Genomic DNA, 14,856 nt, shown 5'->3' on the forward strand with positions numbered 1-14,856 from the left:
AGCTTCACGCAACTTAATATCGAGAGCATATTTGCCAGCCGAACACGGCCTCGGAGTTGATTGTCAGTAGCAATTCAGCCGGTAAGCTGAGACCATCGAGGCGCTACCGTGCCGCTGGGCTCATACTATCTAGCGAAGTCGGAACAGCCATTACTATTAACCGGGCTCGCCCAATAAGACTGATCCTCGGTACGCGCCGGATATTCAGGGTCCTCCTACTGAATACGGTTAGTATGGAGCTTCAATCTTTGGCGCTGGGTGGTATCACCGTATGAACTCTCGGTTCGAACATGGGGTGTGTTAAGAATCCATCGCAAGTCGTATGAGAGAGATCCATCAACTACTCTGAGGAGCACCGGCAGGTCAGACTCATAATGCCGCATCTGTGTAAGCCAATGTTCCAAACATGCTCCAATGAAGATTGAGGAGGAAAGAAATAACTAGAAACTTCTCCATGTCAGAGGCACGTTGATAGATCAAATCACACACCAGCTCAGGTTCCAAACAGCCTCCTCATTATCCATGTTGAAGATAACAGTACAGAGGCACCCCTCACGAGGCGCTCATGCATGTTAGAAAGTTCCTCAATAGTCTCGGGCGTTTCTGCAAGCTCCAGGAAATAGCGGATTTGGTTCAATTTCGATTCATTTGCATCCTTTCAACCGCAAATTGGCCGACATTCTGTTGCAGCATGACCAATTAAAAGTGCTGAGGCCTTTTTGGTACAACAGTACGGACACTGGAATAGGCAAGCGTGGATGGACTTCGGTAAAAATTGAAGTTAATGTATGAGAATCAGATGGGCCTTTTGCATGAAGTAGTGGCATTGATTCGTGCCGCGAACCTCGTATCGTGACCCGAATCCTCACGGTTTCGCTTGGTCCTTGTCAAGGACACCAGAATAGCCTACCTCATTGGAATCCTAAACGCTGCTTTTTATGAATCTAGCAGTATCATCTTACGTATAAATAAGCAAGTGGTTCCAGTGTTTCCTATCACGCAGTAGTAGCACCACCTCTCCATCCTTGATTCCCATCTCATACTTCGACACAGATAATCACAATGAAGAACTTTCTCTTGTTCCTTCTCCCCGTTCTCGTCGCTGCCACGCCACTTGGGCCGACAGGCATCTCGGACACCCCCGACCCCAAAGAGATTCAGATCGTCGGCTCCAGCTTCTCCGGCAGCGGTTGCCCCCAGGGCTCCGTCTCAACCACAATCTCCCCTGACCGCACCGTCATCACCTTTGGCTTCGACCGTTTCCAGACCTACATTGGCCCCGGACTCTCCATTGCCGACCGTACCAAGAACTGCGCCCTCCACCTGAGTCTCAAGTACCCTGGTGGCTTTCAGTTCGCCGTCGTGGAGAGCACCTATCACGGCTATGCCCAGCTCGACGAGGGAGTCACTGGGACGTTCTTCTCAACCTACTTCTTCTCTCAAGATGCTTCATCCACGACCACCACTCAGACCTCCATCTCTGGTGGGGGCATCTGGAAAGATGGACAGGTGTACACCAAGCAGGATAGCATCCCGACTGCATCGATTATCTGGGCCCCATGCGGCGCAACGGGCATTCTCAACGTCAACAACCGTATTGCCCTGACTTCAAAGAATGCGACGTCTTATGGTGCCATCACTGACGATGACGCTACTGTTGCCTTTACCCAGCAGGTTAACGTAAAATGGCAAGCCTGCAAGGCCTGATCATTTTACATGATTGGCCAAACAAGCCAACCTACGTGACATCAACTTCTTCGAGACAACAAACAGGGTTGAGGTATTTCTTTCATGTTATTCAGTACTAGTTCATAGTCAAGATGCGAAATTCAAGTCAATCAAGCCTGTATACGAGACCGAGACCAAATCCCCAATATGGTGAAAATCACGAGCTTTCTTCAAGATATTTGCCAAGCTTTTCCAATCCTTCCTTCAACACGTCTGTGCGACAAACATATCCGAACCGCATCTGCCCTTCAAACTCAACCCCTTGCCCGAAGCAGGTTGAGCCTGGCATGACAAGGACGCCGGTGGCCTTCAGAATGTCCAGGCAGAAATCGGCGTCGTTCACGAGCTTGCCGTTTCTCTTGAAACCAATCATGGCAGTGGTGCCTGCAGTGGGTTTGATCTCCCAGAAGCAGGAAGAACTGTGCTTGTTGATGAAGTCCTCAACGAGAGCAAGGTTGGTTCTCGCAAGCTCAATGTTCCTCTTCAGAAGATTCGGCCTCACCGCATCTGAGAGCGCGTATCCTGCCACTCTGTCGTCCAGTTGGGAAACGCTGATAGTGATGTAGTTCCGGGCGCTCTTGATGGCATCGATGATGGCTGGGTCTCTGGACGCAATCCACCCAAGGCGGATGCCTGCGAGAGAGAATGCCTTGGACATACTCGATGTGGAAACCGTCTTTTCATATCCCAGGGACAGGATAGATGGGGGAACGGTTTTCCCCTCAGGCAGGCTGTGGAAGAGAGGGCGGTAGACCTCGTCCGCCATAACGATGATGCCCCTAGCTTTGGCGAAGTCGGTAATATCAAGCAGGACTGACTTTGGCGTTGTCGCTCCGGTAGGGTTGTTCGGGTTGTTAATGATGATCATCTGGTGAGATGTTAGCTTAGCTACTAATTGACCGCTCGTGATTCAAACCTTTGTGTTCTTTTGAACCAACCCCTCAAGCTCCTTAACGTCGGGAATGTATCGATTCTCTGGCTTCGTCTTCCACAGAGTGACCTCCGCCCCAAGGCTCTTGGGGACCTCATAGAGCTGTTGGTACGTGGGGTAGATACAGATGACATGATCGCCTGGGCCGACGAGACTGTACAGGAGAAGGAAGTTGGCGACTATGGCTCCTTGAGTGACGACAACCTGGTCGCTGGGAAGGTCCTCCGAAGCCTCATCTCGGTACAGATTGGCAATGTTTTGGCGCGTTTCTTCCGACCCATAGATTGCTCCATAAGTGAGTCGTCGGGTTGCTATGTCAAGCGGGCTGGGAACGGTAGGGTCGGAACATAACTGCGTGAGTTCTTGAATAGACACTGACTCGCAACAGGTCTCGGCAAGATTGAGGACTCCTGGCGTGGTTTCCAGGCGATCCATCCATTCCTCCACCTCAAAAGGCTTGATTTGAACCATGATGTCGGGTTATAGTTGGTGATTGAATCTGGGAGAGGAGCAACCGCGGGCAGAGTTTTACTACTAAGGGAGAGTGTCGATTACCCGAAATCTAGGAAGTAAGACGTCTGGTGGGTGGTGTCGACGGCGAAACCTTTAAATAGTTTCAGGATCTTGCGCACTCCCTCTTCAATCGTCGAACAAGATTGTCAACTCCACTTAGCAGCGTCTTGATTGACAATTCGCGCCCTCCCGTCGCACCCTCCCGGTGGTCTTGTCAAGCTCAAGACATGAGACCGCGCGAAGTCGACCCCACTTGGCGACCTTCGGAAGGCAACTCGAGACGAGCTTTAGTTGGAGTCAGGCATCGAAAAGCAGGTATGGACGAACTCCGAGGAGCGCAGAAGCTCGAGAAAGTCGCCTGAGACTCAGGAATTTGTCCGATGGAACCGAACTTGAACAAGTTATTCTGTCTGCCATATGAAAGACAGCAGTAGCGCCGACTAACCATTGAATTACTTACATCTCATTGGCTTGGACGCCTAAATTTCCATTTCTAGAAGTCTCCACATCTCACCTACCGGCATCTAAGAAGTAAACTCCGGCAAACTTGAGGGGTTAGCCCAAATGAGGGACAACTCATCCGTGCCCTTCCACCAGCACCTAGTGCTGCGCAGTTTTTCAACAGATCTTTGATGTCATTTTTCCTCTCCCCTTTTCTTCACTTTTGAAATGGGTGCCTACTCTTGGTGCGGAAACATGTTATATTATGTACGAAATAATGACTTTCTTCTCGCCCTTAGGCAACTTCCACACGCCGACATCGTAGTCCTTCAATGACACTCTCATAACGCCACGACTGGTTTTTCGTTTTTCGAGGGCAGAATATGACTCCGAACAGATCGCGTTGCAGAAAAAAAAAAGCGACCCTGGTCCCTGATGCAGTGATGCCGCTAGTAAAGAGATCAGTTGGACCAAATCTCGGGTTCACTGAAAGTGATGGTCGCGTTCTCGAGTTTGATTCCTGCATTGAAACGCAGAAGTCCTGGCCAGAAGTTTGGGAAGTACTCATCGCCCACCGCGTTGGTGTTCTTGCCCTCTTCAACGTCCCCATCTCCTTGATCCAGGTCATAAACGCCCAAAGACGCGTTGTCAGTCACCTGGCCTGGCACAGTGGCCGCCCAGTGATCCGTACCTGCCAGTTCTCCATAGGTACTGTTTGCGGACGGCAAAGGCGGCTGTGCCAGGGTCGCGTTGACTCCGAGTATCTTGTACAGATCGGTACTGAAAGGCAAAACGTTCACCAAGTCTGGCTTGAATGTAGCCTTGAACCAAGGCTTCATCGCGGGCATAAGTTCGCTCAGATCGCCCGTGGTATCATGCGGGAAGATTTTGACCGTGGTTTCACCATTCTCCTTCTCAGTCCAGTCAAAACGAGCCAAATGCTTTGGGATGTTCCAGTCTGTGATTCATTAGTGATTTGATCCGACTGAGTAAAGGCGACGGGTGCAACCAGTTGAAACATACTCGCTCTTCCGTTCCAGCAGGTGTACTTCTGGCTGACATAGATGCGGCTGACCCTGACATTCTTCTTCTCTTCGCGTTCACCCTCGGCGTTGGTGTGGTTGTACTTGAAGAACCCAGGCACAATGAGCAGTTCATCATACGGTCCGACAGGGCTCTCGCTGTATCGAATGATCTGAATCATTCCCAAAATACCCAGATACTCGCCCTCGGTAGCCGAAGCATACTGTCGCTCCAGAGGTGGAAATGCCTTGTTCGGAAGGTCATCCGACAGAGGGACCAGGGTGATGGAGTAGACAGTGCCCTTCAAAGTCCATGGTGCAGGCGCAAGTTCAATCGGAGCGGTTGAGTTGTTGTCCCACTGGGCCGCAGATAGCCCAGCAAAGACAACGAACAGAAACGAAGCACTGAACTTCATGGTGGTGTCGAGATACCGATGGCAATACCCAAACCAACACGCTAAGATTACAGGGCAGCACAATCGTTAAATACACATTTGTTGGTTCAAATTTGGCTTGCGAACTTGCTCAGCCAGGGATTTCCCTCAACCCTTCGATAAGGCTCTCGGCAGTGTGTGAGTGGCAGGCCCTTTTACGGCAAGTACATCGCCATGGACCCTCTCATCAGGGTGTCAATGCGGAAATTCATTCGAAGCTCACTTATGATTTCGCAGATCCCCATTTCTGTGATTCTTGTCAGAATTGACAATCCGCTGGCCCGCATATCCACAAGTTCAGTTCTGGCAACTCAATTCGTCAAGTATCCCTAGCACTGCTTACACTGCCCTTGTCAAACCCGCGTGCCCCCCATGTCTTCTCGACGTTATAACCAATTAGCGAAGGGCGTCAGTGCTTGCGGAGGGTTACACCGGCGTATGGATTGTCAGTCTCAAGTGGAAATGTTACGCTGTAGGGCAAAGACAGTGGATCCAGGGTACGCTGGCAATGGAGACCGAAGAGACGACACACACGGCATCTTCGGATTCATTCTTGTTGCACTGACTCTTGTGCCCTGCTAGGAGGCCAATATGTTTGTAAAGGTGGTTCAATTGGGAATGATCAACGGAATTCCGGCAAATGGGAAATAACCACCAATGATGGCGGACGGGAAGCTGCAGCCTTCCGTCACACAAACATCGGAAGTCAGCCGGACGGTGTAACTGTTTGAATGCTGGACACAAGCTTGGCTATTTCTCTATAAAACTCTTTCGTTTCCAATATGTCATCCCCATCCAGATGCAACTCGCCTGCACCTTCTCACTCGGTCTCAAAATGCTTCTCTTTAAATTCTTAATTCTTTCATCAGTCACAGCACTTCCCGTACTTGATCCGGTACTCGAGCCCATCACCGGCAGCATTTGGACAACACTGGATGGTCTTGTTCATACGTCTCTGGGCAGTCTCACAGGTACAGTCGGTCTAGAACAGGCATACGATTATGTCGTTGTCGGGGGCGGCACGGCTGGCAACACCATTGCCTACCGTCTTGCAGAAGCTGGTCATACCGTCGCCATTGTCGAGGCCGGGCTTTCTTACCAAGTTGGCAAACCCATCATTGGACCTGCACCTCTCGGCGACATCATCGGCGTCGGATCCAACCCAGTCGACAGCATACCAACCGTGGACTATGGGCTGAAAACTGTCCCTCAAGTTGGTGCCGGGGGCCGCGAGATGCACTACCCGCAGGGAAAGTGTCTTGGTGGCACATCGGCTCTGAACTTTATGATCCATCATCGACCGAACCGTGGCGCATTGGACGCTTGGGCCGATGCTGTTGGTGATGATAGTTACAGATTCGACCAGTTTCTCCCATTTTTCCGGAAAAGCTTTACGTTCACGCCTCCAAACACCAAAACCCGCCTGTCGAATGCAACTACCACATACTCCGAGAACGACTTCGATGCATCATCGAACTCTCACATTCAGGTGACTTACGCCAACTGGACACCCGTATGGTCAACATGGGCAGCCAAGGGGTTTGAGGCGCTCGGAATGACGTTGACGGACCGCTTCAATCAGGGCGTGCTGGATGGTTACCATTATGCTCAGACAACGATAGATCCCGGAGCACAGGTCCGGTCTACCTCGGCTGAATTCATTTATGCGGCAAGAAATACCAATATTAGCGACAAGCTCACGGTCTACCTGGGTACTCGAGCCAACAAGGTGCTCTTTGATGAAGACAAGAAAGCCACTGGCGTTGAGGTCACTGCCCTGGGTCAGCTGAAGCATATGATTACTGCGAAGAAGGAGGTCATTCTTTCAGCCGGTGCCATTCACACACCACAACTTTTGATGTTGTCTGGTATTGGACCTGCAGAGCATCTTGTAGAGCACGACATTGATGTCATCGCAGACCGTCCAGGGGTGGGACGCAACCTCACTGATCACGCGCTATTCGGCCCAACATACCAGGTGACCTTCGACACACTCAACAAAGTTCTCGGGGATCCTGTCGCTCTTTCTAAAGCCGTCCTAGATTATGGACTCACCCAGACAGGTCCACTGACAAGCAATGTGGCCGAGTTCCTGGCCTGGGAGAGAATGCCCAACAGCGCCAACTTGAGCGAGTCAACCTGGTCTCAGCTTCTATCTTTCCCTAAAGACTGGCCTCATATCGAGTACTTCCCGGCTGCGGGCCATATCGGCTCCTTCAACATTCCATGGTTTGATCAGCCAAAGGATGGGAAAATGTACGCTGCCATCATTGCAGCGTTGGCTGCGCCCCTCTCCAGAGGCAACGTATCACTTGCCAGCAACTCACCCTCGGATCATCCGCTCGTAAATCCGAATTGGTTGACCCATCCAGGTGACTTGGAGGTCGCGGTGGCCATGTACAAGCGTATTCGCGATGTCTTCAACACGGATGCGGTGCGAAGCGTTCGCGCTAGCGATGCAGAGTATTGGCCAGGCGCAGATGTGAAGACGGACGAGGAAATTCTGGCTACCATTCGGTCAAGCGTGATGGCGGTTATGCATGCCTCCTGCACTGCACGTATGGGACACCGAGATGATCCGACAGCTGTGACAGATAACTTGGCCAGGGTGATTGGGGTTGACAAGCTTCGCGTCGTGGATGCGAGTTCGATGGCACTACTACCGCCTGGACATCCCCAAGCACTCATATACGCCTTTGCTGAGAAGATAGCGGACTCGGTTATTCGAGACATGTAGTAGAAAATGATCTGTATATTTCTCATGCAAGCATATCCACCAAAATGCGAACTCAATTCGACCGTCGACCCAAGTTCGAGGATACTTCTACCGCCACGATTATGATGATACAGTCCACTACCGATGAGAGATCGTCCTGCTGTTGGCCAGCGTGGCGTGATGTTTTCAAACCCAAGCGTGTCTGCAACGAATTCGTATTGGATGTCTATCAAGGTAAAGGACGAACCATTTCTCTGTATTTTTCAGCCAGAAGAACACAGGCATCGCTCAGCTGCAAGGTGGAAAACCCTCCAGGTATGCATCTGTCTGATTTGTTAGCGTCACGATATTCTTTTGCGGGTGTATAGACGTATGTGATGGGCAATTGCCTTTACGGTGAGATTTCAAAAGCCATATTTATCATCACGCGACTTCTAAAGAATGACTCTGACGTTCTCGTGCATTTGGTGGCGCTGTTCGAGAAAATACCGAATTCCCGGCGAAGTTTCCTCAGGTCAAATGCACACATGCATATTTTTAAATCGAATTTGTTCTCCGAGTCATATTTCACATATTGAATAATTAGCTTGTTTGACGTCTATTAGATATTTTACTGATTAATTGTGGCATGGCTGTCCATAGATAAATTCTTGGCCTTCTCGATCTTTATCAGTAGTGCCGGCGAAAACGCCGAAGCTGTCATGGATCTAGCTCGCCAGCTCTTGGCAGCTTCGGTGCCCAGACCGAGAGTAATGTTGAGCTGAAACTTTGTCATGCTCCTCGTTGACCTTGTGCGACTCGCAGCCGCATGTCAGTGCGTTTTGGGTTTGGGAACTACTTCGGCGCTTCCACCGAGCTGGACTGCAGTTCCCCCACGGGGTCCCCTCAAGTTCGATTGACACATCAAGATTCCTCGACGCCACTGTGATAGATATTAGCGGCTTCTCCCGCCCCGGATTTTGATTTAAGCTTACCATGCCCTCCACACAGCAGCCCCTCGGTCTCACTCTGAGAGCAGGAGAAAGTAGCCAGTCATTACTGCCATCAGAGGACACCATGGCAAAAGCTTCGGATGAGACGTGAGTCGATCAATATCAATCGCTGTTTTCATAACGGCAATCTCCTAACTTGAAGCAGAACAAAGTCAACGACGGACCTGGGTGTCAATTTCAGTCACCGTGAATCTCAGCACCGTGCTGTCGAAGTTCCCTCCGGAGAGTAAGTCTTCACTTCTTTGCTTCGGGACCACTTGTGAGCCTTTGAAACTCACAGCATCGTAGAATCAAAAATCCATTAGCCGGGATACCCAAGCTACAGCTCCAACAAGATGTGCACCATTTCTCCGAATTGTATGAGATGAGAGGCGAGTCCTCTTTGCTCTTCAAAGGAGCGCTGGTTTCTCAGAGACCTGGGGACTACGAAGACATTGAGGAGCTCAACGAAGCCGATCGAGACGCTTTGCGGAACGAATCTACACATCGATGGAAACATCCTACGGCTCTTTACTTCACTATCTTCATGAACTCCATTGGCGCCATGATTCAAGGATGGGACCAAACAGGTTCTAACGGTGCCAACCTATCTTTCCCTCAGGCTTTCGGGATATCAGACAAAGGTCCTGAGTGCCTTGCTGCCGGTACTTGCGACAGAAACTCTTGGATCATAGGCGCTATCAACAGTGCTCCATACATGGCTATCTGTCTTTTGTGAGTTTGAGAACAGCCTCCGTATGAGCATCATACTAATCGACTCTTGATCAGTGCTTGTTGGCTCTCTGACCCCGTCAATGACTGGATCGGCAGACGCGGGGCCATCTTCGTGGGCGCAATATTCGGTGTTATTGGGCCACTCGGACAAGCCTTTTGCCAGAGCTGGCCGCAGATCCTGGCATGCAGAATCCTTTTGGGCATCGGCATGGGCCTGAAAGAAGTCACTGTGCCGGTCTTTTCCGCTGAGAACGCACCTGCCAATATTCGTGGCGCCCTGGTCATGTCGTGGCAGCTGTTTGTTGCATTCGGAATCATGCTTGGGTTCAGCGCCAACCTGGCAGTCGCCAACACCGGTGATATTGCGTGGCGTCTGCAACTTGGCTCAGCATTGATCCCAGCTGTACCTCTCCTATTCGGCATCTACTTCACTCCAGAATCTCCAAGATGGTTGCTGAAGAAGAAAAAGTACAAACAGGCTTATGAGTCGCTTAAGAGGCTCCGAGGATCGAATTTTCTCGCGGCTCGCGACCTGTATTACATTCACAGCCAGCTGCAAGAAGAGGAAAACATGATTGCGGAGAAGGGCTTTGACAAGGGCAATTTCTTCACTAGGTGTGTCGAGCTCTTCACGATTCCACGCAATCGTCGTGCTACTCAGGCATCGGGCATTATCATGGCGGCGCAGCAGTTCTGCGGTAGTGAGTACTACCCCTTGGGATCGAACCGGATGAATCGATTGACACTAACATCTTCTTCTACCCTAGTCAACATCATGTCTTTCTACTCTTCAACCATTTTTGAGAACGCTGGGGCAAGTAGCCAGACCGCACTCCTAGCTTCATGGGGTTTCGGCATGGCTATGTTCATCTTTGCCATCCCAGCTCTGTGGACCATCGATACCTGGGGTCGAAGGACCCTACTTCTTGCAACATTCCCAAACATGGCTATTACTCTCCTAGCAGCTGGAATGGCGTTCTACATTCCTGCGTCTAGCCCGGCTCATCTAGGTGTCATTGCCACGTTCACTTACATCTTCGCTGCCTTCTACGGCCCAGGGGAAGGGCCGTGTGCCTTTGTATATTCAGCAGAAGTTTTCCCTCTATCTCACCGCGAAGTGGGCATGTCATGGGCCGTAGCGACCAACAACTTCTGGGCTGTCATTGTGGCGCTCACCTGGCCACCCATGATGCGAGGCTTAGGACCCCAGGGCTCCTTCGGCTTATTTGCTGTTACCAACATAATCTGCTTCGTAGCCATCTTCTTGTTCATGCCGGAGACAAAGCAGCGATCCTTGGAAGAGCTTGACGATGTCTTCTCCGTATCGACTCGACGTCACGCATCTTATCAACTAAAGGAGGTACTTCCGTGGTGGACCAAGCGGTACATTCTTCGACAGAGGAACGTTATGGAGCCGAAGTTGTACCACTTCGAGATGGAGGAGAATGTGGAGGCTGCATCAGGACGTTAGCATGAGCCGACTTGAGTACATAAGACGCTGGCTTCAAATGTACATGCCCCAGTCACTAGATATTTGCGCCGGGGGATATTGCCAGAGCGACAGGATCATCTTGATGGAAATAAGGAGCAAGGCCCCTGCGCAAATGCAAGATTTATGTGGATGATAGATAGACAAACAAACAAGTGGTATGTTCAACTTCCATTATACCATCATACTTTCTGGGACGCAATACGCCCATGTTGAAAGTTATTGAAGTCCTTCAGGGATTCCCGTGCCATTTCCGTATCCAGGCGTTTGCTTTTCCTTCGGGTAGTGCAGTATTACATATTGGTGCGACTAGGTGCGCGCATTATCTGACACGATGTTATTCCCGTTTCCGGCTACCTCTTTCTGGTCCAGTATTCCATGAACAAATAGTTGTTGCACATCATTTCCTCCTGCACTCGTAGCTGCGGATAGCGTCATTGAAGCGCCCATTTCCATCGCCCAGGTTGCTGTCGTCCTGGTTGCGGTAGCTGTCACCGCGGCACTCACGCTCACTACTGAGAGTCAAACACCTTGTCACGGAGTAATATAGTCCCTTCATCGAAGTTGAGACTTACCGGTACCAAGTGCAAGTGTTGCGATCTCGATCATTGTTCCGAATCGAGCTGATGCGATCGATGAATTCGGAGCGCACGTTGTCTGCCATGTGTGAGCCAAGATATTCCTCCGCCTTGCTAGAAAGGCATCTGTCTTAATATCGGATAATTAACTCACAGCATGACCCAGTCTGAATGAGATCATTCATACAGTCTCCTCTGAAGCCGCGATCGGTACACATGAAGACGGATACCTCAGCGCGAGGAACCAACACAGGGGCAGAGTCATCGTTCACAGGGGCAGCCACAGCAGCAGCGGCAGCACAAACGACTAAGATGAGGTTGAGGTTGACGAAAACCATGTTGATTGTTGGTATTGCAGTTGCGAATGTGAAGAAGGACGTTGGATATCGGTGAGTGATGAATGGACAAGAGAGCGGTATTGAGCCCGGCTATATATGCCTTTTCGTGGCAATAGTTGCTGGCGAACACCATCTTCCTTAAGCCTTCGTTTTCGTCTCTCATTCATCTCATTCGTGACCCAATCGGAGCCTAGGCCCATCCACTGGGAAACTTCAGTGAGGCAATCACCATTACCCCAAATATTAAGCGCATCTCCGCACACCAACCCCGGTAGCCCGGTTTCATGATGCCATGGGTACCCTACATCGACTCAACCAGACTAAAACAAAATACCGTGGTCGAACACCGACATTTAACATCGATTTCGCAGCAACTGCATAGAATTTACGCTTAAATTTGACTACGAGGCTAGACTAATTCGTTTTGAAGGAAAAGTGAGGCTTATGCATAAGAGAGATGCAACTTGCTATGTAATAAACAACATCGGACGATAGGAAACCGGAAAAGAGGAACCGCCATTGGACCATTGTTTCACGCAGCTGGCTTTTTATTGCCGTTTATCATGAACCTGTCGTTCAATCCCCTCCAGTATGCTGCTTTTTCTTACCAGGTGATTCTAGGTAGGCGTTTGCGGTTCGGGTGGAGGTTCCAAGAAATCAGCACGTCAGATGCAGCTCGGAAGGTTATAATCCACACTGCGCCTTCCTGGGCAGTATCACACGATTGGTCTTCGCTTTCCAAAGTCTAGACGAAATTGCCTTTTCTGTTCCAAACCTTGATCTTGGATCAAGATTCCAAAACCTCTAGAAAGCACCGAAAACTGCCGTTTTCTTCGCACGCTCGGTCTTCGAAGCCAAATAAAGTTGGTTTGATGTTGCAATGTCAATGCAATTGAACGTCATTTTTGCTGGAGCATCTAGCCGGGATGGTTCTCAGTGGCCAACCTCACTCAGAGCTAGCTTCTTATTGAGGTGGTAAGTACCACACCATGCTCGAGAATGTCACAGAACACTCGCAGTTTGTTGATCACCGTGGATCGTCATTTTGGACAAGGGAAATGGAAACGTAAAGGGTATCTCGAAGGATCCAGGATGTCGACGTCGTTCATCTGAGAACAATTGACAGGTCTTGGCAAGAATTCTATCGCAGCATAGAGAAGGTGAACGAATGGAGCGAAATCTAGGGTCTTTCATGTCAACGCGGGCTATCATGCCAATGCAAGTGGTTAGATGGAATAACGTTTTTCTTGCACGAAGTGTATATAGCAAGAACAAATAATATCATTACAATTCAACGTCGTTGCTATCGACCGTCTGCACCAGATCACTCATGGCCTGGTAGTCCACTTGCAGCCAAGATTCACTCCATATATCGGTGATGCCCATCCTCACGGCATCATTGGCAGCCAAGTCAGCCACAGAATTTGGACTGCAAGGAACGAGATCTGCCAATTGTGTCATCAACGGCTTCCAAGCGAATCGGATCGCATCATCGGGTACTCACCCATAATTCTCGAGAGTATTAGAGCTGCGCGGCCTGCGATTGGCTCAAAAACTGCCATGGTTTGTAGTGTTTTCTGTGAATTCTCAATTTGTCCCCTCCAGACTACGGCAGACGGATGATGGAGATCATATATCAGGCACGTTACGCTGACGAAGACAGCTGTGACGAGCCAGTATGTTGCGTACCATGCCAAAGCCCCTGGACAGCTAGAACGAGTGAGAGAAAAGCTAATGATAGACTGCGTGCAGTCTTGAGCCGCTGTAATACAGCGTACGACAATGTCATTCGCGTCGTTTGTATCAAGGGGTTGGCGTCTCTGAAGAGCATCGAGAAGAAATGGCCGAGTCAAAACGATTCGCAGGTGCTGTGCACGCCAGAGAAGAATCATGCGTGGCACATCGAACCATGCGTGATCAGGGGCAGGCGACTGTTTGAAGAACGGTGGTAGGGATTCTTGCCATTGGAGGACTCGATTGTCCAGGGCTAACATCTCGGCTCGCTGCGGCAATCTTCTTTCCAACAACCTGGCATTAACCTCATTGCTGATATTGGCCAATTTGCACTGCCATATGAGGGAGGATGTCACGGTTGGGTAATCTCGGGGTTCTCCGAGAGCCTCGTTATCAACTGCAAGATCAGAGTCATCCAGATTCACTGGTAATTTGACATTTCCTCCAGCCAGGAGAATAGAGGATCTTCCGAAAGTCAAGCGGGCCCCGGAATCGAAGATGAACAGAGTCCACCATACTCGACGTCGTATTTCCATTGTGAAGGGTGTAATCGATACGTCTGAGAACTCGCGATGCAGTCCAAGGCCCAGAGCCATGTTCATCGCAACTCCAAGAAATGTGAAGCCACTGTTGGGCTTGTTCCGCTTTTGTAGATAGTTCGCCATCAATAGAAAGGCCTGAACAAGGTGTATCGATCCGCGCTGTAGCAGGTCCATGGACATCGCCGACTGGGCGTCGTGAAAGAAAAGGCGGTCAGCCCTGTTGGAGCTTTGAGGGCCTGCAAAAGCTCCCACGGCAAGGACCATGTTACAGAGGACCGCCCACGACCCATCTTTGGGTTTTGGTATAGCACCTACCAAAAAAAGACACTGGTAAGCGTAGAGCTTATTCTCACATGATTGAAAACTTACCCATAAACTGAGCTCGAAAGAACCCTTCATGCAGCAGCGGGTAGGCTTTATGGAAATGTTGAAAATACCAGTCCAGACACTCATTTCTGAATCCGCTGGAATGTATGAGAGCTTGAGTTTCTTGTGAAGTCTCGGGGTCGACGGGAAAAGAAGAGAAATCAAGGTCAGCTTCGCCCTCCGACAAGAAGTGAACAACAGAATGGAGATGACGTAGTAGAGCGTTCCCTGACTGTGGGCCCATGTATCCGGCAGCTTTAGTCTGAAGAGATAAAGAACCAATTCCATCAGTAAGAATGTTCTGTTCTACAGTCTCAT

At 50.1% G+C, this 14,856-nt stretch overlaps 6 protein-coding genes across 6 annotated transcripts; 3 read left to right on the forward strand and 3 right to left on the reverse strand.

Annotated features, from left to right (window-relative positions):
- Positions 1–1,062: 1,062 nt before the first annotated feature.
- CGCA056_v011566 (uncharacterized protein) lies at positions 1,063–1,707 on the forward strand (the record flags this gene model as incomplete). The annotated part of the gene is made up of 1 exon (XM_037326812.1): positions 1,063–1,707. One exon carries the CDS (start codon positions 1,063–1,065, stop codon positions 1,705–1,707), a length of 645 nt encoding a protein of 214 aa, XP_037173681.1.
- Positions 1,708–1,885: 178 nt separating this feature from the next.
- vioD-1 (Capreomycidine synthase) lies at positions 1,886–3,130 on the reverse strand (the record flags this gene model as incomplete). The annotated part of the gene is made up of 2 exons (XM_037326813.1): positions 1,886–2,596; positions 2,645–3,130. 2 exons carry the CDS (start codon positions 3,128–3,130, stop codon positions 1,886–1,888), a joined length of 1,197 nt encoding a protein of 398 aa, XP_037173945.1.
- A 944-nt stretch (positions 3,131–4,074) lies between these two features.
- On the reverse strand, positions 4,075–5,051 carry CGCA056_v011568 (uncharacterized protein; the record flags this gene model as incomplete). Its single annotated transcript, XM_037326814.1, has 2 exons — positions 4,075–4,571; positions 4,637–5,051. The coding sequence occupies 2 exons, from the start codon at positions 5,049–5,051 to the stop codon at positions 4,075–4,077; spliced, it is 912 nt and encodes a 303-aa protein (XP_037173948.1).
- Positions 5,052–5,904: 853 nt separating this feature from the next.
- On the forward strand, positions 5,905–7,806 carry patE-0 (Dehydrogenase patE; the record flags this gene model as incomplete). Its single annotated transcript, XM_037326815.1, has 1 exon — positions 5,905–7,806. One exon carries the CDS (start codon positions 5,905–5,907, stop codon positions 7,804–7,806), a length of 1,902 nt encoding a protein of 633 aa, XP_037173949.1.
- A 1,035-nt stretch (positions 7,807–8,841) lies between these two features.
- PLT2-0 (putative polyol transporter 2) lies at positions 8,842–10,962 on the forward strand (the record flags this gene model as incomplete). The annotated part of the gene is made up of 5 exons (XM_037326816.1): positions 8,842–8,864; positions 8,923–9,003; positions 9,066–9,491; positions 9,546–10,192; positions 10,259–10,962. The coding sequence occupies 5 exons, from the start codon at positions 8,842–8,844 to the stop codon at positions 10,960–10,962; spliced, it is 1,881 nt and encodes a 626-aa protein (XP_037173782.1).
- A 418-nt stretch (positions 10,963–11,380) lies between these two features.
- On the reverse strand, positions 11,381–11,896 carry CGCA056_v011571 (uncharacterized protein; the record flags this gene model as incomplete). The annotated part of the gene is made up of 3 exons (XM_037326817.1): positions 11,381–11,492; positions 11,556–11,637; positions 11,713–11,896. 3 exons carry the CDS (start codon positions 11,894–11,896, stop codon positions 11,381–11,383), a joined length of 378 nt encoding a protein of 125 aa, XP_037173781.1.
- Positions 11,897–14,856: the final 2,960 nt, after the last annotated feature.

This window comes from Colletotrichum aenigma, assembly GCF_013390185.1.
Source record: "Colletotrichum aenigma strain Cg56 chromosome Unknown KSG_Cg56_contig08, whole genome shotgun sequence".
Taxonomy (NCBI): domain Eukaryota; kingdom Fungi; phylum Ascomycota; class Sordariomycetes; order Glomerellales; family Glomerellaceae; genus Colletotrichum; species Colletotrichum aenigma.